The sequence below is a fragment of the Anolis sagrei genome, chromosome 2 (assembly GCF_037176765.1).
Source record: "Anolis sagrei isolate rAnoSag1 chromosome 2, rAnoSag1.mat, whole genome shotgun sequence".
Lineage (NCBI taxonomy): Eukaryota > Metazoa > Chordata > Lepidosauria > Squamata > Dactyloidae > Anolis > Anolis sagrei.
The window spans coordinates 121,904,730-121,931,708 of record NC_090022.1 but is presented as its reverse complement, the minus strand read 5'-3'; the positions used below and the strand labels follow the sequence as shown (position 1 = coordinate 121,931,708).

Here is a 26,979-nt window from a genome sequence, read left to right as displayed (position 1 = left end):
ATACATGACTGTCATAAAAATACTGTTCACACTGAGCCTGGGTGGCATTAACAGAAGCTCTTAAGGCAAACTCACAGGGCTGCTTGGCTCAGCTTTCGCAGATTCTGGATCCGATCAGGTCTCCCCTGAGTATTTTGAGCCTCTCTGCCCACCTGGCTCAGCTGAACTTCACAATTTTCATGACGATTTGCTTGCTGTTTTCTGGCACTCAGAGGATTTTCACTGGATGCTGAAGAGAGTGGGGGGGGGGGGGGGGAGAGAAACGGCATCAGTGGTGGGTGTTTCAAGCATCTTTTTAATACTGATGCCAGCTGCCTCGACAAGTAGGCAGATCTCAGGCAATGAGGGGGGACAGGCGGCAAAGAGCCTTAGCAGCCCTCTCTCTCAGTTTCATCTCATTAATCTTCTCCATCACAGCCTTCAGCAGCAGCTATTGGTGTGAAGGGATCAAGAAAGTCATCAAACCTTTTTGCAATGAACTGCAGGATGGCCCCCACTGCATCCGCTTCAACAGCTCCGGGACAAACAATAGCAACGTGGTTCATTACATCTGGGAAACTGGGGATGACAAGTTTGTGGACCGAAAGTTTCATGCTGGTATCTGGTATTCTTGTGAGGAGATTCTCAATGCAGAAGGTGAGTGCTGTCCCTTTACAGTTCCTTTCTCACAATTTTCTTTGAGATAGTAAGCATTGTTATGTGATTTCTTTAGTGTGTTGGGCTGGGAAGGGCAGCAGGTAGGGAAAGAGAATAATTGCAGTGGCTCTGGTGATCCAAATATGATAATGTCAGACTAATTGGCAAGAAACCGACATTCGATTCACAGATCTGCTGATGGTGAAGCAGTTGTCAAACGACATTCCATTTTCAGTTTCCTAACTGCTTACCTCCCTGGATTCTTGTAATGAGCATAAAAAAGTGTAGCTGTGGGGTAGAGTAGGATGGAGGGCACTCATCCTACAAAGAAATCTTGCCCCCACATGAACTTTTCTTTCTGCCTTCTAATTTCCAGTACTGCAGTAACTGAAAACTTCATTTGAATATATAGAAATAGATTTTAGGCATCCAAAAGGGAGAGAAAAGGTTATCAAGGAAATGTGAATACAGCAGGCATAAGTTGGAATTGTGAATTATTGTCAGTGTCTCACTTTCTGCAATGCTAGAAATTTGGGGAACAAAGTACAATTTTATTTGGGGAGGAGGATTGTATTTGAAGATCAGTGGCCTCATTTTGCCCCACTTCCTTTCCAAGCTACACACTTGAGCATAAATAAGACACTGACTCTAAAGTACAACTGACTTGAAAAATAAATTCAAAATATACTATTAGAGACATGTAATAGCCAAGTGGACGTGGATATATTGTTCCTGAAGAATATTATTGGTAGTTATGTCACAGTCCTATCTGTAGCTCACATACCCATGTTATCTTTGTATTCAAATAAAAAGTTGGAAGACACAAGTATACCTTAACATCATACACCCTGTAAATGAATAGGACAGGGTGTTACTAAAAATTTGTGTGTGGAGTAACAGTTACACTGAATATATGACTTTACTACAAAAGGGAAAGTCATTTATTTTGCTCAGAGGAATGTACTAAGTAGGCTAAAATAATAGTTCGGGTAAAGCAGAAAGAAACCAACATCTTTATTTGAACTAACAAAAATGCCACAAAGATAAAACAAACATTTGAGCCCCTCAGAACGCTTTATCTGATAAGTGTTCTGGTGAACTTGAAAATTTGTACAGCTTTGTGGTATTTTAGTTGGTCCTCACATAAGCATTCTACAAGTGTAGATTATATTTTCTTCTCTTATGGCTCAGGATGACTATCATTATCTTTTTAAAAAAATCACAAAGCATTTATTTATTTGCTTTTACAGAAAACGTATGTGTCTGTTTATGGGTAGATATGTGGACATTTTAGACTCCACATACATTTATGTGTATTCATATGCACACTGCCTCTTGCTTTTTACCAGTTTCTTCCTCTGAGAGCCCATCCACACAGCCATATAATCCAGAATATCAAGGCAGATAATCCACAATATCTGCTTTGAACTGGATTATCTGAGTCCACACTGCCATTCAATGTGGGTTTTATACAGCTGTGTGGAAGGGGCCTGAGATATAGCCTACATTACCTGGTATTTAACCTAGTCCAAATATTAGGATATTTTAAATAAAATTTACATTGAGCATTGAACCAGAGTCAGCAGAGCTGTATCAAGGAGTAGAATTAAATATTACATATCAAATAAGGGATTTCCAGTCCATTTCCCCTGAAATGCGTTTGGAGGATAAACCTGCTCAGTGGAAAATATTTAACCCCAATTCTCTATTGTAACTCTCCCAGCTGTGTTTAACCACGCAACGGATATGTCTGCTTTGGGAAAAAAAATCTGGTGAGAAAAGAAACCATATGCAAATAAAAACCACCATGTTCAAGTTAGTTTACCCCTCTGAAAGTCTCTCTCTGCTGGGATATGCGTGCACATGGCAACACCCACGCACCATTAGCTTCGTGTTAATTATTAACAAGAAATATTGATGTTATGGAAAATTCATTTGCTCTAAGAAGATGACAGTCAGCCCTGGGAGTGTAGGCCTAAAGTCTCTGCACAAATCTCACTTCAGCCATGCACTTCTTAAGAGGCCTTTGGGAAGCCATTACTTTTGAAGACCAACCCCAATGGAAGCAATCAAGTGAAATTAGCCTGGTCCACTTTATGAATACAGCACTTTGAAACCTGGAAATATGGTATATGGCTGCTGTACATTACTTGTGCATCGGGATGTGTTTACATTAAACAAATCTCAGATTTTTAAAAATATATATCATTTTATATTGTCGAAGGCTTTCGTGGCTGGAATCACTGGGTTGCTGTAAGTTTTTCAGGCTGTATGGCCATGTTCCAGAAACATTCTGTCTTGATGTTTCACCTGCATCTATGGCAGTCATCCTCAGAAGTTCTGAGGTCACCTCTGAGGATGCCTGCCATAGATGCAGGTAAAATGTCAGGAGAGAATGCTTCTGGAACTTAGCTATACAGCCCGAAAAACTTACAGCAACCTATATCTTTATGATAAAGGAAGGCAGTCCTCCTCAGAGCTCCACCTTCTATAAAGAAAGATGGGTCTGCAGCAATATGGAGAAAACTTTGGGAAACTCATTTACTCACAGTTTGGTTTTGTTCCACCTTCCTCTTCCCTTTGTGGGCAAGGTAATGGGGAATGTGAAGCAAAAACACCCATTGCTTCATGCTCTCCAAATTGTCCTGATGTCATCTGGACAACTCTGATTACTCCTCTGACACCCCCCCCCCCAGCTGTTTTGAAAGGTCCCATGTTCTCTTACCTCCTCCATTTCCCTTTTGTTCTCAAGTTCACTACACATCCTGCAAAATAAATACAAACCCCACCAAAGTAGTTGTACTCAATCATTCTGCAGGTGGGAAGGGGGACTGGGGGGGGGGGGAGAGAATCTTGCCCTTCCCTGCAGGCTCAAAGCAAAGCAAACCACAGCAGCCTTTCTTAGCTTGAGAGTTCTTCCTCTTTTGCCATTTTGACCCAACTCTGATTCTGGTAGGCTATATGAGTCCTGATTTCCACCTATGAAATGTTGGGCAGTATGGTGTTTTGAATGCTAATTACAGACCTCTGGGCTCAAAGCTCTGATAGAAGGGGGCCAGCACTCGGCCAGCTTTTTAAAAGATGGCCACATCCCAAGGTAAGATTCAGTTCTTATAAGAAAACCTATCTTGGTTTTTACTTTTCCCTCTTTGCATAGAGAAAAGCAAGTGGGGAGCAAAACCCACAACCTGGCCAAAGCATTGGGCAAAGGCTACAATCAGCCCTTTGGCTGATGAGGACTAGTTACATTTATGAATATGAACATGATACTGATAGGTTCTCTGCCCCACAAAGGAAGTGTTCAATGAGCAAATGATCAAGCCTCCTGTCATTCAAAATCACCCTCCTCTTCCTACGATAACCCAAAGATGGAGTTGGCTACTTAGACTTTACACTTCAAAGTTTTTATTCAGTCCAGACTCTACTCTTAATGCCTCCATTTGTATGCTAATGGGTAATATTTACATATTTCAAGATCTGGCAAGACAAATCAGCTACGCTTATGGGCCCTCATGCTTATTTGTCTGAACAGGAGCCCGGAGTTCGACTCCAAAGGCCTGTTTTGACCTCAGATTTCCTTTGATTTCATTATTCATAATATTTCCTCCAGCCACAGGAAGTCATTTTCATGTTCCAACAATGACACCTTTGCTAACTAAGCAATATTTCTTCTCTGTGCAACAATGATTTGATTTTATTCTACTGGAGAAATAGTAATCCCTTATGCACACCTTTAGTCCCCTCAAAAGACTATCGAGGTGGCTTTTATTTGCTGACATTCATCTTCACAAATACCAGTGCAGCCTTTGGGAGCTTTTTGTTTATTTCAAATGATAGCATAAAAAACAGATTTTGTTCACAATTCCATGGTAGTACCAAATAACAAATGAGACTTCAGTAAGAAAAAAAATTCAGATCTCCATGAAGATAAAAATGCTTGAGGGAGACAGTGAGCGATTACCTCACTCCCTGGTAGTGTGGGAAATAAATATATTATATTTAGTATCTAGTGCTCTCAGAAAAAGTCTTCCTGGAGGAAGAGGAGGGATTTCATGGTAAGAGGGCTAGCAGGACAAAAAGACAAAGGGCAGAAGAGTCAAAACTAGGAAAAGGAAAAGAGGGACATAGAAAAGACCGATGATTAAAAAGAGCAAAGGAAGAGTAAAATAAGTTGGAAAGGTATCAGAAGAGATAGAGGAAGGAACCATAGGCAGGAATAGTTCTGGGAACAAGACCTGAGTGGGTTTTAAATGTGGTAGACTATGGGGAATGTGCAGGGCCGGCCCTAGGTAATTTTCAAGTGTAATTTTCAATTTTGCGCTATATGCAAATGTGTAACTTGCCTATTGCTTCAGCCACCCCTTAATTTAATGAGGTTCATCCTCGCTGCTTGGGAGTTGTAAATACTACAAATAACTGTTTTCCACTAGATTCAGAATTGTAGAACTGCCATCCGATTTGGAGCAGGGAATGTGCGCGTGCACACACACACACTGGGATCTAAACCGGCAGATATTTGTGTCTCTGAAGGCTTTAGCTTTCATTTTAGGGCATTGGTCTGGAGCCAGGGAGGAAAACAACCACACTGATCATTTTATGCAGTTTCAAAGCACTTTCACTGTGTGCGTGGATGGTTACATAGGAAAGGGCTTGCGAAGGGCTTGCTTCTGTGGAAATGTTGTTGCCAGGCTTTGAAGTGCATATAATACTCAGTGTGGTTTGAGGCCCCTTCTACCACACTCCCATATCAAATACCGATGGTCTGCATTGAACTGGATTATATGGTCATGTAGACTCACATAACCTGGTTCAAATGAGATAATGTGGGTTATCAGATTTAATAATCTGGATTATGTGGCAGTGTAGAAGGGACCTGGGAGACATGGGACCTCAGCGACACTATCATATAAAATCCGGATTTATCTGCTTTGAATTGGATTATTGCTTCTAGGCAATAAAAGAAAAACAAAGCATATTACACTCAGGGCCCTTCCACACAGCCATATTACCCAGAATATCAAGGTATATAATACACAATATCTGCTTTGAACTGGATTATATGTGTCTACACTGTCACAAATTCCAGCTCAAATCAAATTATTTAGATTTTATATGGCAGAATAGATGGGGACTGAGGGCCCTTCCACACAGCCATATAACCCAGAACATCAAGGCAGATAATACACAATATCTGCTTTGAACTGTGTTATCTGAGTCCACATTCAGCTAATGTGGGATTTTCTGCCTTGATATTCTGGGAAATAGGGCTGTGTGGAAGGGCCCTGGGTGGTATGGAATGGTGGAAGGTCTTTCCCCTTCTCTGCCCAAGAGAACTGGTGCCATTACACCAAATTGCCCAATCCCACAGCATTCAGCCCTGGCAGTCCAAGCGGTGTCAAACTGCATTGAGTGTACAGTGGAGATGCAGCCTGGAGGCAGAGGGGAGAAAGGGCCAGCTGGTGGGGCCAGGGGCAGAGTCAAGCCACAGCAGGCTCGATCAAGGGGAGTCTGAGGAGGGCTCCTTTCTTTTTCCATGCCAAAGCTGAGCCCACAGTTACCTACCTGGGTGCCTAGCTTTCCTTCCCTCTGTGTGTGTGTCTCTGCTCGCCCTCCTGAAGTGCCACCTCTCTGCTCCTGGCCGCACATGGGGCCGGCTCAGCCGGGTGAAGGCAGAGAGAGAAAAAGATTGAGATTGAGAAAGAGAGAGAGAGGAAGAAGGGATCCCCGCCTGTCTTCCCCTGCCTCTTTCCTCAGGGGCCATGGAGACTCCAGTGCCTGGCTGGCAGAGCAGTGCCCCTGGGCAAGTGGCGCCCTAAGCAAATGTTTAATCTGCCTAATGGTTCAGCCGCCCCAGGGAATGTGGGAATTGTAATCAGGACAATTTGCCAGAACTCGGAGTCCAGAATCATAGGATTGATCCCAAAGTTATCTAATCCAATTCCTGCCATGCAGAAATACACAAGTAAAACATTTCCCCAAAACAACCATCCCACTCCTTTTTAAAGACCTGAAAATACATTCTCCACCTTCCAAGGCAATCTATCCCACTGCTGGACAGGTCTTACTGTCAGGAAGTTCTTTCTAATGTTTAAGTGGGATCTCTCTTTTTAGTAATTGGAATACATTGGTTTGCATCATAGTCTCTCAGGCCACAGAAATCAAACAAGCCTGCTTCATCTTCTATATTACATCTCTTCAGATATTTAAGGATGACTATTGTTCTTTTCTCCAAGCTAAATATAGCCAGCTCGCTAAGCCGTTCCTCATAAGACTTTGTTTTCAGAGCTTTGATCATTTTGGTTACCTCTCTTTGGGCACATTTCAGCTTGTCAATGACTTTCTTGAACTGTGACATTGGAAGGTAAGCCTTATGGTTCAGTGTAGAGCTTTTTGATGGTCAGCTGGATAACAGCAATCTGGATATCAATACTGTTGCTCTCTGTTCATTAAAAGATAAAAGCTGCAAGAACATGAGAGGCACAGCTACTATTGTGTAGTGTACAAACAGATGTAACCCCAACTAGATGGCAAAAAAGACATTCTTTCAAGAAAATTGAAACAATGTTTTCTATATACCCTTTGCTATTTCAAATGCATCCATGGTAGTTTATATATTGTCTCCATTCATTAACCCATTTATATATTCTAAAGGCACCATATCCCATCTAATCTTGGAAGTGGGATCAGTTCTGGTTAGCACTTGGATGAGAAACCACTAATGGGATGTAATAATAATTTATTTATTTGACTAGTCATATGGCCATTTCAAAATACAACACAAATAAAATACAAGGCAAAAAGGAGAGGACAGCAGCTGACCTTCTATTTACAGCCAGAATCTTATTTTCCTGGTTCTTCTTTCAGGAAATCTGCTCTTTTCTTGATAGCTTTCAGAATAAAAAGGCTTACTCTGATTATGGTGGATCTTTCTTGTCCTTGCAAGAGGAATGCCAGAAGATCTTTTCTGTTGGGGGACCTGCAGTTGGATAATACTGGATGTAAATATCTGTATTGCAGTTCAGCATATGCTGGACAGTCAACTAAGAAATGTTCAATATCTTCTGCTGTTTGTTCTTCCCATACACAGAATCTCTCACTTCTTGGGGTGTTACAGTAATGCCTAGTTTGCATCATAATACCAAGTTGTTCAAACCTACTTCTAGTATATAGACCACCAATGAATATTAGGTGATGTAGGTCATATTCAGAGGAAGAAGCTGGCAAAAATCATAGAAACTGAAAAATAGAAGCAGGGTTGGTTATACTTCAGAGTTGTTGAGAATGCTGTTTGGAAGTAGAGTTATCCTTAGTTATCCATAAAAGAAGACCAAGAGCTGAGCCCTTGAAAAACCTCTCCAAACGCTACCAGGATTTTGCTCACTTAACTATGTTCAAAGGCCCCAAACCAGAGGGGACCATAAAGGTTTCCCATTAGAAACCTCTCCTCCCAGAACATTGGCAGACTGGCTTTTGATCCCATTGGGCAGGACTTGCCTTGGTTGTGCATGTATTGAATATCTGGTGCAGGATGTGATGAATTGGGCACAATGTAGTAAGAAGAATTGTCTCTCTTGCATTTTACATTTGAACATGCTGTCCCTCACTATACTAAAGGCAACTCCAATTTAGTTATTTCATGTCAAAAGCATTGTATAAATAAGTATAAAACTGATAAAAATAGAGGGAGCACAAGCAGATAAATAATTTTTGACCAAAAATGGGCAACAGTGACTGCATTTTCTGTAGCATTAAACAATTCTTCCTTTGTGCATGAAGCAGGGCATTGGGGACAAGCATAAAGATGTGGAGTTGTTTGTTCTGCTTCATAGTTGTATATGGTGGAGGATTCTTCTAGGTAGTGCCATTTTGCCAGGTTGTATTTTGATCTACCCACTCCACTTCTGAGTCTGTTCAGGGACTCCCAAGTTGCCCATTCTTGGTTTGCCCCTGGAGGCAGACCTTTATGGGGGGGGGGGGGCATCCATTTGGGATTTTCTGATTTAGCTGCCCAGAGGGATATCCTTGCTGTTGGTGGGGGGACGTTAAGAGGAGTGGTGGTTCTCATGAAGCTTTTCCTTGATTTGAGTTTACTGAAAGGAGCCAGATAGCCACGAAGTGAATGGCTTTCACAGTATTCAACCTCATTTCTCTCACAGTTAGCAGCAACTTCCCATCGCACATCATGGGAACAATGCCAGCTAGTTTGTAGAGTTGATTAACAGGAAGGCAACTCCAAAATAAGTAGGGATGTTTTGATTGTTGTGCTGGCTCCCAACTGGAGTACATGAGGTCTGTTAAAGATGTAAAATACACAGGATAGATCTCAAGATCTGGCCTCTCTTGTCTGTTCTTCAGGGCAAGGGGAAGAATCTCAGGGTATGAGCATTGCCTTGAAAATGTGTATGTGATTGCTATCCCATGATGACACACGGTGTATCATGCTTAATGATACCAGCTAGGGCTTCCCTTTGCCTCACCACCAGGCCCCATCCTGTGACATCCCAAGGGATCATTTCTAAGGTTTTGCAGCCAAGGACAACTCTGACATGCCAGGCCTAGTGTACAGATGGACATCAGAGCTGTAGGTATGTGCCAATTTCTAAAAAACAACAACATGTGAACAGTGGAGATAAAAGATTGTACCCCTGTCCTCATGTGGGACAACCATTGAAAAGAAGAGATATTTCATGTGGCACATCCTGCAAGTATTTGGGCCAGCTATGCGTGCACATGAAACAGCCATAACTCTGTTCTATTTTAAGATTTATAAAGATGGATGGGTATGCTTTTAGTTTCCTCCCTTGGGGTTTGCATTCCAAATAATGCTGGAGTATTTTATCTTGCTGCCTCTAGTTTCCCCTGCCATCTGCTGCTTTCAGGCTGTTTTCCTGTAAATGTTAGGAAGGCGGGGAGGCTAAAGTGGCTAATGAGACATTTGTTGTTTTTTTTAAAAAAAAATCTATAATTTTAAGTTTTCATTATATTTGCTTAATAGGAGAGAAGTGCCGAAGTTTTATCAGCCTGACACCCCCAGCAGATCGAGGTAATTATATACTGTCACTATTTCAAGTTATACCTATTTTTATCTTTATGTTTAGTGTTCTGACTCATGGCGAAAGAATTTTTTTTTAAAAAAAAAAAGACACAATGATAAGTGTATTTTTCATACATTGGCTTTACATTTCAAATCTATGGTAAGCTCACATTTGCATTGTATTTTGAATTTGTAGGTTGAGGATGGAATATACTTTAAATATCTCAAAGAAGCCCAAGTTGGATTTCAAAGTATAAGGCCTCAAGTTGCTGAATAGGGAGATTTAGGAAAATCCTCCTTAGGATCAAATTGTGTCATACTACATGAAAGTGACTCAATATCAAATAAAAAACTTTGTATCACCAAGTACAAATACATGGGTTCTGTGACATGTATAAGAGAGAGATGAAATTGGATATGGATGTTTGGGGTGGGATTCAAGTTGAATCTACACCTGTTAAAAAAATCATCCTTAATTCAATCCTGCTCCTGGTTGAACACATGATAGTCCTCTGGTTTCAAAAGAAAAGCATTTCTTTTATAGCAATGGTTCTCAATCTGTGGGTCCCCAATTGTTTCGGTCTTCAAATCCCAGAAATCCTAACAGCTGGTAAACTGGATGGGATTTCTGGGAGTTGTAGGCCAAAACATCTGGGGACTCACAGGTTGAGAACCATTGTTTTAAACACTATTTACTCCACAGATTCTAGGCAAAACAGATTTTTTACATGTGTATCCTGTGCCCTAAACCAAGATTGTGGTGGAATTGGGGAGTGGGTGGTTGGGAAGCAGGCCAGTTTGGTTATACAGGCATCCTCATCTGGCAAGCATGGTGTCATCTTTTCTTTTTTTCTTACATTCAGTGTATGTTGTTATTTGCATATTCAACTATCTGATCCTCTTCTCACTAGGGCTGTGTTTTACATTTTATTAAACTCAATGGGAATTTAATCCCGGGTTCTAGTAAAGATGTCTTGGATTAGGTCGCACTTCCAAATACATTTACATCGAGAGAACTCCTGTTTTGGGCCCAACATTTATGGGCCAGAGGGGAAATGTGAATGCCCAATACTCCTGCCACCCTGCATTAACAGTGTGATTTTATACACAGAAGTAAATCCAGCTGAACTCAGTGGATTACAGCTTCATTAGACAATAAATTCTCTATAGAATCAAAGAAAAATGGGTAGGGTTGGGCTATATTTTTTGCTGGTTTGTGGCCAATTGGTTTACAAACTAGCTATTCCATACTATAAGGATTATTATTATTATTATTATTATTATTATTATTATTATGTTCTTCTAAATCCTGAAGGAAGTTCACATTGAGAACTTTAAATGTTGTTGCCAAAACTGAATGAGGAGGCATTTAATTTTTCTGACAGATGCACACACACATTTCTAAACACACACAGGGATGGAGATGTCTGAGGTTTCAGGGGGAAAAGAACAGGAAAGCTGGGGTGTTGTTGTTACATTTGATTAAGCTCTATGGAAATGTAATCCTGGGTTTTTACCAAGATGTTTTAAATCAGTGTGTATTGGTGGATATTTGCATATTTGAATACCCAAAAGGAAAGCAGAATGGGGGAGCCCATTGAGGGAGTCATATGCAAACCAGTAAATGTGAATGCAAGTAGGCCATAGGAATGACAGCACAGTCTATTATTTTATATGAATATGCAGATACATGTATATCTCCATTTGTGCCAGGAAGAAGAAAAAGCAGCCTCTGTGACCTAAAAAATCTGATACAATAAACATGTTAACATGGTAAAACTGCACTTTTGTACAGATGTGACCTTAGGGTGGGGGACTTGTTTTGGGCCCAACATTTGATCTAAAGATTGAGTTTAGATCAAAGCAGATGTGTGATGTTAACAGGGTCAAACCATGGCAGGATACTGTGTATTGGAGCTGGGGTATAGCCCTTGTGTAGATTCAGCCACACTCTGCTACTTAAATTCTGCTCCATTATAGGCTCATAAAAGGCAAAATGTTCTTTCTAGTCTGTCCCACATTAAGAGTTCATCTCTGTTAAGACATGGTTATAGGTAAATCAGGATTGGTCCTAGTTATTCTTTCTACCATTTTTTCAAATTAGTGCTCATCTGTCAGGAAACTCAAGTATTGAATAACCAGAGTTTAATCCCAAAAAAATATGTATAAGGACTTTCCGGAGGTGCAGCTATGAGAAGGAGGTTATCGTATTTCCAAATATAAATTATTTGGTACTATTAAAGGGATAGTTCATTTTACACGGGGTGGAGGTGGTTTTACTCCTTCAACCCCCACCCAATAAAATGGACTATCCTCTGTTTAGGCACCCTTTTGTGCTCTGCCCAGATAATGTACCAATTCTTCCCCTTCCCCATTAATTTTCTCTTCAATCCCAGAATCTCTAGCATTGGAATAATATAAAACTTTAGTTGAACATTTAGAAAAAAGTTCAGACATTCAACAAAAAGTTATCAAGGATATGTGAACACAGCTAATATAAGAAAAATCCATGTGATTGGTTTTCACTGTCTCATTCTGTGCAATGCTTGAAATGTGGGGACAGAAGGAAAATTTCACTGGGAGGCAAAATTCACTTTGTAACACCAACAATTCTAGCTATGTAGCCTTCTTTGCAGAGGTATCAATTTGTAGTATGACTTTGTGACATGGTTGCCATGTTCCTTCACAACTCTGCACATATTGATTGGATTGTTTCAAATTGCCTTGTCATAACTCAGATTTTGACATCAGGCAATTCAGACATAGAAGTGACAATGATATCTCAGAGTCTGGGGAGCTGGAGGCCATGCTCTCCAGTGAATATGTCAGATACTGAGGATGCTGAAGATGTATGTGCCTTTCTGAACCACTAAGTAATAGAGGTTGTGCTAATCCTTGCAACTGTTAAATAGGAGATTCTGATTAAATAGGTACCTGGTGTTTTGGAGACAGCTACCATAAATCTCCCAAAAACTCCCCGGTATCTCTTTTACCCACAACTGCCTTATCTGGATGATTTGACAGTACTCTTTTGGCATTTGTGTTTTCTTGACCTTGTACCAGCTGTGCTTTGACAACTCCATTTACTCCTTGCTGGCTCTTGTGTCTGGACTGCTAATTTGTTGTAACAACTCCTGGACCAGTTGACAATGACCCTCTTGTTTTGCTTTTCATCTCAATGGATAACCCATGACTGACATTGACTGAATTAATTATTCAGGAGTTCTTGAAGTTCTAACTACTTGATTCCTGGGACACTTGCTGACTGGAGCACAGAGTATATGTGATGAGAGTTGGCATCTTTTTTCTGGTTCTGCTCTGGTCACCTACACTTCACCTGAAGGCTTTTGGGCATAACTTCACACTATCCTTATTTGTAAAGGGTGGTTCTAATTAATCTTTGTCTTCCCACTTTCCTAGTTGCATCTAAAATGTCCATTTTCCTCCCTTCCCCTTGGATTCATTCCCTGTGTTCGAAACTTGCTTCAGTTGCTGCAAACTGTGCTCATAGAGCTGTCTCTCCTATCAGGCTTGTTACTTTGTTACTGATTTGAAAAAGAGGAGAGTGGAGAAGAAGAATCCCAGGGAAGCTGGTGTGATGTCTACTCTAGGTCCAATCAGGGTTAGTTGGGAATAGTCCCAATCTATCCTTTCATAACTTCCTCTTCTCAGGTGTGAAGCAGCTTCACTTGGACAAGGAAGGGTTTTGAAGGTGTAGTTCTGAATGGCTGATGTCCTGACTAAAACAAACACTAAACTTCTACTTCCCCATTCAGATATTTTCAGTACCCTAAAATTATCAACTCTCCCACTCAAAAGGATTGGCTTTTAAAATTTGTACTCTCTTTGTGTGTATTGGCAATTGCAGGGGATGGATTGTGTAAATTAACAATGGCCTTGGGGTGCCAATGAATCTCCGTGCTGCTGCTGCTGTGCTTTGTCGTTGCAGGGGTGTTGTGGCTGTCTATTGCAGCAGAACTCCTCTACATTACTTTACTCCTGATGGGTGCCAGCCTCATGTTGATTGAAATCTGCCATTCCATCAGCATCCTTGATGGGCTGAAACTCAATGCCTTTGCTGCTATATTCACCGTTCTAGCAGGTAGGCATTACCTGATTTGAATGGCAGCCTCTTTTCAGCAACGACTTTTATCAACACTCTGATGTCATGTGGTGCAATGTTTGTGTTTAGACTCTGAAGTAAAAATCATAAGACATACAGTATGTGTTTGTATTTAAACCATGACTTTATTAACCAATCAAGAACCTTCAACAGAAAGACCCAAATCTTCTTTTAGTCCTGACTGGAGTAGACCCATTTAATCCATCACATTTATCTACATGTTGATTCACCATTCAACAATTGATTAAATGTCCCTCCTTTAGTAACTGAGGACTAGGCAGTCAGCTTACTAAAAGTGCAGTGAGCTGCCTTATACTATTTTGATTCATTTTCCCATTCTTGTTGGCAGTAACTCTCAGGCTGCATCCTGTCAAAGGGTGCATCTACACTATAGAATATTAATGCAGTTTGATACCACTAACAGTCATGCTATGTAATCATCAGAGTTTACGGTTTACAAGGTATTTTGCCTTATCTGTGAAAGTTTGCTGCTACCTCACTGAACTACAACTCCCATGATTCCATAGGATTGAGGCATGGCAGTTAAGGTGGTATCAAACTGATTAATTATACAGTGTAGGTGTAGCCACTATCTCCTTGCTCTCTCAAACTGGAGATGCCAGGAATTGAACAAACATATGGACAAATAATTTGACCAGGTTGTGTCAGACTACTTTCTATGTTATCATACATATTAACTCCACACCTATCTGTACCTGCATGTTTTCCTTCAAACAGCCATGGCTTCTGTGCTGCTCTGCTCTTAGCTATACCATTTTGTTTATACAAGTATCTCATGCCAAAAGCATCCAAGGGGATAGATTCAATGTCCACGTGTAACATCTCTTTGTAAAGGACGGGCTTTCCCTTTCTAATCCAGACAGGTACAAAGCATCAGGGGCTCCCTCCACCAAAACAGGCAGCTCTATGCTTTAAAGAAAAGATGACGTCCATATGACATTTCCTTGAAAATCTTGTAATCAATGCATGGTAGTGAAATTGTGATTAAACAAGTAAGGAGAGTGTTATTCTTGTTTTCTTCCCATTTTTCTTTAAGAATGTCACATGTTATTTTGAAAGTCTTATAATAAATCCAAACCCAAATTAGTAAGAGATAACTGCTAACATTGCTATTATCTAATCTTCCAGGCCTCCTGGGAATGGTGGCTCATATGATGTATACCACTGTATTCCAAATGACTGTCAATCTTGGTCCAGAAGACTGGCGCCCACAGACCTGGGATTATGGCTGGTCTTACTGGTAGGTTTGTGTTTTGGAGTGGGGGGGGGGGATAATGACAGACAAATGATCTTTTTGCGGGTAACTTAAATTTAGGACTTTGATTTTGACCATTTTTAAAAAATCAGGATTGTAATTAGAATACATTCCAGCTGAGGGAAAAGTGGGACAGATAAACAAAGCAAATGATCTACATACAAAGGCAGTTATTCAGAAGAAATGGGAAAAACTGTTATGGGGAGGAAATTCTCATATTTAAAATTTACTCTTTCAGAATTTCATATGAGGCACAGATAGATAGACCATGTGGTGATAAGGATATCTTCACAATCACAGCTGGTAAATCATAGTAAATGTACAGGGGGTGGAGACTGTGTTATCAGTGAGCTTCGTTGTAGAAACGAGAGAAGGAGATGGCACATTGTTTGTATTTGAATAGTGTATTGGCATAAGGCAAGCATTAATCCAATAATAATAATAATCACACCAGAAGCGACTTGCTCCTGACATGACGAAAAATAATCCAATAATGGTGATCTAGCAGTAGCACACTAGTAACATCACGACTTTTACCCAACAGTTAATTAAGAGGAGGGGGAATGGCACCTTGCATATTTTTGGGAGGCCTGAAGCCTTCTGGTCTTATGCCACATCCCATACAGCATACTGTTGGACCAATTCAAAGTAGCCATGTTCGCCTGGAATACCAGTATGCAAAGGGATCTTGTAGCACCTTGGAGATTTCCCCAAGAGAAAGAAGTTGGTAGCAATCTTTCTCCTTTAATCATGAAGGTGCTACACGTTCCCATTGCATGCTGTCTGACCAAGTAGCCCAAATCCTTTTTAATAGATATAATTGAGTTTGTGGCTGCTGCTCTGCCACAATCTCCCCATCTGGCAGATGTTAGGAAGGTAGATTATGTTAGAAGCTGTGGAAGAAAAGTTTGAATGGAAATTGGGTGCATTTTGTGAATATTTTCTGATACTGTGAAAGGAGCATAACAGTTTTGAGGGAGAGAGGACAGAAGAGGAAGAGGGAAGGGGGCAAAAATAATTGGCTGTGCAGTTACTTCAGGGTCAAGATAGCAAATAATGACTGTACGATCACTCATAAGCAACTCTGTTCTTTACTCGTAAAACAGTTTCATTGCATTACCAAATATCAATTATATGATGCCAGGAAATTATCAGATTCACTATATGATTTTAATTTATCTGAGGTGATGTTGTGAATGAGGAAGAAGGAGAACATTGTGTTTTTGAAGGCTTTCATGGCCGGATTCACTTGGGTCACAGCAACCCAAGAGGAGCATTGCATTGAAGCAGAATGGGCTGTAAATGGCATGAACAGAGGTGTTGGACACCCTTCATAGAATTGTTAATGGATGATCATTCTGTACAGCCCTAGAAATAATGAAATATAAAAGCAGAGTAGGTCAGATTGTGTTGTGATTTGAATGGACTTTTTTGACATTTTAAAATGTTCAGTATGCCCAGAAGACATAGAAATTGTACGTGTTTTTAAACTGAAGTATAATGGTAAGGATTATAATAGAGATCCATGCATTGGCTGCACAAAAGTACTTGAAGGCACATGTAAGCTGCAAGGTAGTACTTTTAAAAATCAATGAATTGTACACAAATGCATACATGCATTTCTGCAGTTTTATTAATGATGCTATTGTTTTTATTGACAGTCTTGCATGGGGCTCCTTTGCCTGCTGTATGGCTTCATCCGTGACCACAATGAACCGATACACAAAAACTATTCTGGAGATCAAATATAAACAGAAAAAACTGGAGAGAAGTTTAAAGATGAAACCCAAATACTCAGATCCAGAAAGAGGATGGACGATGTACATTGACACTGTGCACAGCACAGCTGGAGACTTCATGCACCACCTGACGGACATTCACACCCCGGTCAACCCTACAGCATTTTCAGGATTGAATAACATCCCTTTGGCACATTGTGAAGAATACTGTTAAACCTTGGCTTCTGTAGAAAGATGGATGATTGGCTTAGCCAGTGCTGATTTGAAGCATTCTTTTGTATGTCAAAGACTGATATTCTAACTGCAAAACATGTTGGTGACTTACAAAGGAAAGGAGCAAACAAAAAGAAAAGCCTTCTTTCTTTTCATCTCTCCTCTCTTTTTGCTCTGGTTCTGATTGAGGGCAACATCTAGTCAAAATTAAGCTCTAAAGTTGCATTGATTTTTAGCTGGCAGTGATTGACATAACCATTCTAAACACCAGAAATAGGTCCCTTTCTGTGAGATTTAATCCCAGGTAAGTGAACAAACACTTGCTTAGCTCTCCTGCTGAAATGAATAGGACTTAAAAATAGCACCCCATTTAGGCATTTTGAGATTTTGAATGCAGTTGTGATTATCATCAACAGCAACAATAATATGAAAAACAATAATCTCACGCAAGGATGACTATGTATTTTTTAGTAAGGAAAAGGAAATGCCACTATTCAGAAGGATCTCATATCACAACTAAACTAAAACAGAACTGAGCTTTAAAGGGAAAGATGTTTTTTGGGGGGAAAGACCCTTTTCCAAAATACACATTAAGTGTTGGAGCTTTGCTTCAGGAATCCTTTGGGGTTTAGTCTCTGACACCAAGATAGATGGCCCTCTCTCATTAGGGCTAAGTTTTACAACAGAAAAAAACAAATTCACCCTGCAAACTTCTTTGCACTTTTTAATAATGCCCACTGAGGCACCTGTAAAAGTTCTCTTCTGGTAGGGAAATAAAGAAAACTTTTGTATTACAACTTTCTACTGCCAAGGAACCCCTTGAGCAAATAATTACTATCTGACAAGTGAATCTTGCCAAATGGGTTTTTATACTTTGGCTAAGGGCAAAAGTGAAGTAAACCAAGGAAGTGATGATACAGATTTAATGGCTGAGTTATGGATCTCACCTCACATAAATAGTGTAGTGTCTTGTGCTGTGGATGATGATAAAAGCAGCAGCTGGCAAGTATGACACAGCTGTCAAACTGTGCCAAAAATCCCCCAGATCAGCTCAACTGTGGGATTCCATGACACCAGAGTTAAGTTTCTGTTCTTGGCTTATCTTCCAGAGTGCTTATCTTCCATTAGATGGAGTGATGTTAACTGTCTCAATGAGGGCAGAAACTGGGGAGCTCTTTAAAAATTATCACACACAATGAGTTATTAAATTTATTATAATGTCATTATAAAGTGACATTACACCATTTGAATTTTTGCTGAAGATACACAATTATTCTACATCAACTCTGGTCCTGGTCCAATACATCAGCAGAAAAAAAAATGTAAATATGATTGACAACAGGTTTTTCAAGTCAGCCAGTTTATTCCCACAGTCCCACTGGCTTGGCATAACAGATATTGATTGAATCATTTTGGAGGAGCTTCAAGACTATGTCTTACCACTGGGTTAGTGGTAGCTTCTCAGCCATTCCACTGACCTTTCTGATTGTGGGATAAAAGAATGGCATTGTGACACCATGAGGCAGTGCAGTATTGTTGTTGCTGTTGTTGTGTACCTGCAAGGGATTTCTGAGTTATGGCAGCCCTAAGGCAAATCTATCACAAGGTTTTCTTGGTGAGATTTGTTCAGAGGGAAGTTGCTTTGCTCTCTTCCAAGCCTGAGTGAGTATGACTTGCCCAAGGTCACCCAGTGGGTTTCCATGGCCAAGTGACGATTCCAGACATTGTCTCCAGAATTGCAATTCAACATTCACACCACTATACCTCACTGGCTTCCACAAGGTGGTATGAATACTTTCTTATGCAAGAGTAGAAATACCCCTGTAGCCTGAGTTGAGTGCTGTAACATATTGCCAGTTCAGCAAGAGACAAGCCATTGCAGCAAGGTGCTGAGTCATTTTTAATCTACCAAAAAGTGGCGATTATTTCAAGTTTTCAATAATTCAATTAGAAACTTTTAGAAGGAGATACAGGATAGGAAAGTGTGCTATGACAATGGCTCTTCTCACACCTTTCTCATGCTATTTGGGATACAAGAACAAACTAAGGACTTCATCCCACAGCCCCTCTCCAAGCATATCAGACAATGCAAGATCATCCTGTGGGTTTCCTGTTTGAGCCCATTTCTTAAGTGTATAGAAACACAAGGATTTTAAAGTCACTTGGGAATTGACTCCAGATGTTTCACTGTGCATAGAAACAGTTTAAACAGTGAAAATTAGGTGTGATGGGAATTGTTTTCTTTTCCTGTGTTTTTCTCTGTTGTGATGTCCTGTGGGAGGTCCTTAAAAACATCCCAAATATGCTGTTATTACCATTACTCTAAAGACAGCAAACAGAGAGGTAAATACTTTATAAATGCTATTCACAATACCAAAGTAAGGGTAATTTGCTGTATAGGAGAGTTTCCTTTTCCAGGAAACCTTTACTTCTGCAGTACATCTCAAGTTGCTCAAGGGTGGATAACTTATGTTTAATCTTTTAAAAATGCATTCAAATCATTTGTGTATTCTACAAAACATTATATTGTTTTAAGCATTGGATAGAAAGGGTATTATGCTATAAATTGATAAACCCCCTTTTAATATATGTATGTGATCATTCTCCTGTGTGATTGCAAAACAAAAGGATGATTCCTGTAGAAATGGAAGAAGGAAAACATGTGTGATGGAGGTAAAAAGTTATCTGGATCCTTTGGAGATGAAGCAACATGAACATAATGCTAAGAAGGCCATTTTCCCCGGTTCCCACCTCCCCTGGCCCCCAAAACCATGAGATGAAGTCCTAAGTGTTCCTTGGCTATCAGATTGTCAAGAGATTAAAAATTAATAAGGTATTTTTAATTACAAAAATAATGGACATGCACTGAAATAGTTAAGAGGATGCAATTACTAAGCAAAACCATTAGTTTGATATAAGCAGGTGTGCCTGTGAAGTTGTTAGCCTCTGTGTTAGAGCCTTTGTGTTAGAACCTTTGTGTAAGTCCTGTGTGAAGCTCCTGTGTTTGGCTCCTATGTAAGGTAAAGGCTCTGGGTTAGCAAAGCTGAAGCTCTGTGCAAGAAAAGCCAGTGTGTGAGCAGGGAAGCCAAGAGCAAAGAATGAAGAGCAATGAACTTTTATTTGTGTTACAAGAAACTTTATTTTGTAAGTGCTGCAACTATGTTATTTTTGCTACAAGGAAAAAGCCTTCGGAGGAAGTAAGAAACGGGTCTGTGAGTTTTTGTTCTGTTGTTCATTTTATGGCTGCAGGTGCTGGGTTACACCCCTGCAAGTAAACTACTCTGCTATACATTTACAGGGAGGGTCTTTAGTTTATAAGCCCACTCGTCCAACAGAGAATGTGATGGTTAAATAAAATGTCATGTCTATACTACTGAGGAACAGAAGAGAAGACTAACACAAAGGAAAATAGAAGCTGGCTAGTTATACATAATGGTGCTCTTAACTGTTGTTCAAAGCGAAGGACCTTGAGGATGCGTTATTTCTTTATTATTCATTTCCTGTATATCTAGATTACCTTCCAGCTTTAACACTTCCATTAAAGCTAATAGCACCAATTAATGGCAATTTACATAGCTAAATGCAAAAAAACAGAAATCTCAAATCTAAGATCAACTGAACATTAACTTGTTAAACATCAGGGGCCTTTTCACGCTGTTCAGTTATAATATTCTGGATTTTCTTTAATGTTCATGACAGTATCCTCTGAAATCCTCCTTGGGTTTATAATTTGTTCAGAGGATGGGGATTCTAAAATCCTCTTCTGAAATTATGAATCCCAGGATTCTGTAGGTTTTTGTCATTGCAGATAAAGTGGAATTGTAGCACTACGTTTGTGAAGTGGGAAAGGGTCACAGAAAGACAAAGCTGGAGAGAGACCTAGGGGATTCATTCCTCCACAGGGAGCTCCATATGATCTATTCCATGGCAAAGCCAATTAAGCCTTTAAGCCATTAAATTTAAGAAGGCATGACTGGAGAGAAAGGCTAAACAGACACTGGCATGGGGCTGGAAATTCAGCAAAAAAAAAGAAATATGGAGGTAAAAAAATTAAAAGAGTAATAAGAGCTGAATACAGTCGGCTCTCTCCATATATTGTACTATCCATGGCTTGAAATGCATTTTTAAAAAATCTGAAAAGCCAAACTTCATATTGCCACTTTATATAAGAAATAACATTTTATTACACTTTGTGTATAATGCTAATTTAGCATTTGGGGATTTTGGTATCAACCGGGGGAACCAAACCTCAGTGAATACCAAGGGCTCACGGAGCATATGTATATTTCTGTACAGCATATATATTTACATGAATTACCATATGGTGCTTCATAAAGGACAAGTCTGCAGTCCAAGAGGTTTATACATTGAAATAAGACATGGAGAAACAACAGATGGATGTGGAAAAATATGGAGATATGGCAAAAATATGTGATTGTTTCATTAGCATGTACTTTAGATTATTTAGAAATGTTGTATCTGGTTTTGCAAAAGTTAAAAATTAAACACTTTTTAAAATAGGAAAATGTTCAGCTTAAATAAGAACAGTAATTTTGGGATGAACAAAGAAAGAGAAGGGAATTGCCAGCCTGGGCATCCCAAAAGAAGCCTGGATCCAAAACAAGAACACTCATGACTTTCACAGACCACAATTTTATCCAGAACATGATGTACTCTGAATCTCCAAACAGAGTGGCTATTAAGCATCAGTTACTCTGCCTCCCTGATAAGTTGCTTTGACACAATAGTTCACATCCAGGCCTTGAGCACAATCAGACAATGGCTGATTGTTCACAAACCATCATTTACGTTTCCTTTCTCTGGAAAATGGCTACACTACATTTGGAATACTAACAATCTGAGATCATATCGTTGATGACATGATTAGGTTATTAATCAGTCAAACAGAGCCACTTTGAAATGGTCTAATGTTTTTAACATTACCTTGAAGTATATGAAAGTTTATGAAAGGGAAGTTTGGAAAACTATTTGACTGCTATATGAAAAATTGCATTAATCCTTTATTGCTGTACATTCATAGGATGATGCTCTGGCTCTTAGAGCAGTGGATTTCAAGCTTCCTAATGCCACGACCCCTTAATACAGTTCCGCATGTTGTAGTGACCCCAAACTATAAAATTATTTTTGTTGCTCCTTCAAAAATATAATTTTGCTACTGTTATGAATCACAATGTAAATATCTGATATGCAGAATTTGAATACTGGTGGAGTTGAAGGGGGGAGGTGATTTGGTCATTTGGGAGTTGTAGTTGCTGGGATTTATAGTACACCTACAATTAGTGAACATTCTGAACTCCACCAATGATGAAATTAAACCAAACTTGGCACACAGAATTCCTATGACCAACAGAAAACACTGGAAGGGTTTGGTGGGCATTGACTTCAAGTCTTGAAGCTGTAATTCACCTACATCCAGAGAGCACTGTGTTCTCAATCAATGATGGATCTAGACCAAACTTGGCATGAATACTCAATATGCCCAAATGTGAACACTAGGGGAGTTTGGAAAAAATAGACTATGATATTTGGGAGTTGTAGTTGCTGGGATTTATGTTCATCTGCAATCAAAGAGCATTCTGAACCCCATCAACAATAGAATGGGCCAAATTTCCCACATAGAACCCTGATGACCAACAGAAAATCCTGTGTTTTCTGATGGTCTTTGGTGACCCCTCTGACACCCCCTCGTGATCCCCCAGGGGTCCCAACCCCCAGGTTGAGAAACATTGTCTTAGAGCATCAGTTGGGGGAAAACCATCCAATGTTTGCAAAAGTGTATATGTGTGCGTGTACATACATATACATAGACTGAATGCTTGTATTTTCACACAGACATACAACTAAACCATTATTTTAAAAACACAACACTACTTTGATTCCATGTTAATGTCATCATTTGGAAACACATTCTGTCTTATAGAAAGTGATTGGCTAGAACAATAGTTACTTACATTTCTGTCTAAGAAATGCCACATGGTTCCATGGGAAGGGACAAGGGAAGCTGGGTCTATATCAAAACAACATAATGAAGAAGACCTTCCTTCAGAAGGTGACTCTCACGACAATGCCTTTGTCATTTTCAACTTAGTCAGGAAAGACAACTGGTGGCTATGAGAGTAATTAAGAGGAAATTGTTCCTCCAGTCCCTCTACAAGAAATTATTGCTACAGATAGCTATATATTTCCAAGGACTCTCTCTGTCTGACGCTCCTGCACAGACACCTTGTGCCAAGAAAGTGTATATTGCTTGCAGGTTATTGATTTCTGCCATGGCTTGAGAAACAACTTTATTTACTTAAGGAACAGTTGCAGACAACCAAACAACATTTTTCAGATTTTTAACTGCTACTTCAGTACACAAGGGGAGACATCTAATACAAAGAAAAGATTTCATGGTTTAATCTTTCACAAACTGAGAGCGTGCAAGACATGACTTCAGTAGTATTGAACTGGAAGCAATGAGCTTGGGGAGGTATAATTATTCAAAGTTAGAGAAATACACTGCACTCTGGTCCTAGATAAGTAGAATACATTTGCCTAACTAGGGGAACAAGATTTGAATAATAGGTAAAGTGGTAATGTTACTAAGACTGCAGTGGTATGATTCTGAAATAGACGAATTTAGGGCGGCTATGGGCAGTGAGACCCAAGCCATGGTCTGTGAAAACCTGAAACCCAGTGCCTGGCCCCAAGCCAATTGAGCTGGCAAAGGCCGCAGGCCACCCTGAGGGTCCGTGCTTGGAGAGCTGATGGAAGCCAGGTATTTTGAAATAATGCTCACCCAAGCTGGAAGAAGAAAGCCACTGAGGTATTTTATTAATCAATTGATTAAGATCTCAACCACGATCATTCGCCAAAGTAAGAAGATACAATATACAGCCAAAAAAAAAAAATTTCTACATTTCATCACTCAATTCTCCCAACCACTCAGCCAGAGCTGGTTTGTGATGATTGGTGGAGTTCCCCCTGCAGGAGGGACTGATCCACTCATCAGCCAACCAGGAGGTTTCCCTCGCTTCTGACACTGTAAGAGGCACTGTCCAATCGCTGAGAGCGAGGCAGGAGATTCAATGAACAATAGTATGGAATGGTGATTAAAAGAGAGATTATGTCCTAAAACAGGAAAATAAAAAACATGAATCGGACTATCCGGCCCTAATAGGAGTCTTCTTATCTTTTTGTATAGGGTGGATGTGCCTTAAATGGAACCATAACACCTTTGGGTGCTATATATTGGGCAGTCCATCCAAAATATTGTTTCTTTATCTGGATAATATCAGGGAAGGAAATGGTTTGTTTGCTATAGCCTTGTTCCTCCATAGGCTCACCTATGGAATGAAATGATGGATGATTAGATTTTAATGTCCAGGCAGTTGCTCCAAGGGGAGATTTGCCCCCTGGCCTAAACAAAGTCTATGGAAACCAGTTCTCCCACTGGTCAGTGTTATGCAGATGTGTCAGGAAACTGGAGGAAGTTTTCCAAGCAGTATATAAAAGGTCATCTCAGGCTTGGTGGCCAATATTCTTCCAAAAAAAAAAAAAAAGGATTTTTGTGAATCATAAGACACAATACATGAATAAAATACATGAGGAATCCTGGACCCCTGAGGGACTCAGTCCATGTGGTCCCCTAAGTGAGTCAAAGATTATATAGAAAGGATACATTTTAAGATCTGAGAAATAAGTTCAATATAATAAGATTATTGTTCTTCAGACTAGGGCATAGATATGCAAATGTGTCTTCTTCCAGCTAAGACCAAAAGCATTGTTACTGAGACATTGAAGGTTGTTTAGTGGTTAGCTAGGGACAGGGCCGTAGCCAGCAAAAAATTTCGGGAGGGGTTGAAATTTTCAGGGGGGGGGTTTAAAAATTTCACAGGGGGGGTTGAAACCTGCCTCCTAGCTCACGCTGAAGCAAAAAGCACAGCAGGGGGCAAAGCAGCCTTCAATAGTCTGCAGCTCCGCCCGTCAACCACCTCCACCAAGTCTGGCCTCCTTAATGAGAACATTCAACGCACACACCCCACAATGACAGTAATAATAATAATAATAATAATAATAATAATAATAAACCTTTATTTGTACCCCGCTACCATCTCCCGGAGGACTCGGTGCGGCTTACAAGAGGCCGAGCCCAAATACAACAGTAAAAACAACAACAGCAATACAGCAAAATAACTCAGAAACAAGGCAACATTAACAACACACCATGACACAATTAAAATTTGTGGCAGGGACAAATGTAATAATTAAAATTAAAAAGTGCTGGGCATGACCAGGTGAAAAGGGTAGGTGTTTGGGGGGGGGGGGGGAATGGGCATGCAGTTATCCTGGCTGGGGCTTGCTGATGTCCTTAGGGAGAGAGTTCCAGAGTCGAGGGGCCATCACCGAGAAAGCCCTATCCCTCGTCCCCGCCAATTGCACTTTCGATTCAGGTGGGATCGTTAATAGGGCCTCTCCAGATGAACGAAGAGATCATGTGGGTTCGTACACAGAGATGCGGTCACACAGGTAGATGGGTCCCAAACAGTGTGAATAAATTGTCAATATTTGCCTGAGATAGTCCTTGCAGTTCTGGAGGGTTCTTAATTTTTTTTCATCTCATAGACTTAGCATGGGGATTTGGTTAACCAGTTAAAATTCATGAGTAAACCAGGTTTTTTAAAAAATCTGAAACATTTCGGGGGGGGGGGGTTGAATCCCTAACCCCCCCCCCCTCGCTACAGGCCTGGCTAGGGAATGTCTTCTGTGGCATGAATTCCAACACATTTTGTTATAGATACATATATAAAACTTTGATTAAAATGTACACAGATTAACCAGTGATGAGTTTTTGTTGCTGTTAGTCCTTGTGTAAGCTGACAAAGACTTAACTCCTTTTTGAGTGTGATGCCCTTTAGCAAACTACAGATCCCCAAACTATAGATCCTTTTTATTTGGGGGGGGGGTCCCCTGGATAACAGTTCCTGTTTAGGGCATAATATTCCTGCACTCTCTTCTTTTTTTGGGTCATTACGGTCTTTGCCTGGCTTCAAGATGGCGATGACTCTTGCTTTCCTCCAGATTTTGGGGATCTGACAGGATGCCGTGCAGTTGTTCATCAGCTCCAGCAGCCAGCACCTTGCTTTTGGACCAAAGTTCTTGATTTGTTCCATCCGTAGATCATCCAAGCCAGCTGCTTTGCGATTCTTACATTTATTGAGAGCCATGTCCAATTCAGTAGATGTAAAGGGTTCATGGAGGTTGTTGTTCTCAATCTCTGGTTGTCTGGCTATTGGTTTCTTTCCTACTTTGGTGGCAAGGTTGGGTTTCCCGTTCTTCAAGAGTTGGTGTGCTATCTGATCTGCCTTTATGTTGGCATGGGTATTCGTTTGTGAGGGATCGTTGCTCAGCCGTCTCAGCAGCCTCCACGCCTTCTGGCTGCTCCTGCCCATGTCGACCTCTGTGATCAACTTGATCCACTGTTCTTTCTTGGCTTCAGAGATGGAGGACACAATGCTCTGCGCTGCCTGAAGAGTCTGCTCACTGAATGGGTCTTCATTGTGGAGCCTGTAATAGTTTTCCAACAAGGCAGCTGTTTCAGGAGTAATGCCCTGGAGGTAGTGGGTTCTGCAGCCTCTCGGTATAGAGGCCCGTGAGCAGGTTTTCACTATTTCAATAAAATGTTCGTATTCCTCAGGGATTGGCGCGACCGATGTGATCATGTCGTCTAACATGTCTGAGAATTTAGTCCAATCTGCCTTTCTGAAGTTGTATCTTCGTTTAAATCGAACTTCCTGAGGCCTTATTGTTGGGAACAGTTGGCATATTATTGGTCGGTGCTGTGTGTTTGGGATTGGTGGTCCCACTGATTTGGTGCATTGCTGTACGATGCTGTCGCTCACAAATAAGAGGTCTGGGTTATAACCTCGGTGCCATCTCCCGCTGTTGTAGGATG

General features: G+C 40.4%; 1 protein-coding gene across 1 annotated transcript; it reads left to right on the top strand.

Annotated features, from left to right (window-relative positions):
* Positions 1 to 258: 258 nt before the first annotated feature.
* GSG1L2 (GSG1 like 2) lies at positions 259 to 21,055 on the top strand. Its single transcript, XM_060764551.2, has 5 exons — positions 259 to 636; positions 9,632 to 9,679; positions 13,620 to 13,772; positions 14,943 to 15,054; positions 16,731 to 21,055. The coding sequence occupies exons 1-5, from the start codon at positions 342 to 344 to the stop codon at positions 17,020 to 17,022; spliced, it is 900 nt and encodes a 299-aa protein (XP_060620534.2). The 5' UTR covers positions 259 to 341; the 3' UTR covers positions 17,023 to 21,055.
* The last annotated feature ends 5,924 nt before the right edge of the window (positions 21,056 to 26,979 follow it).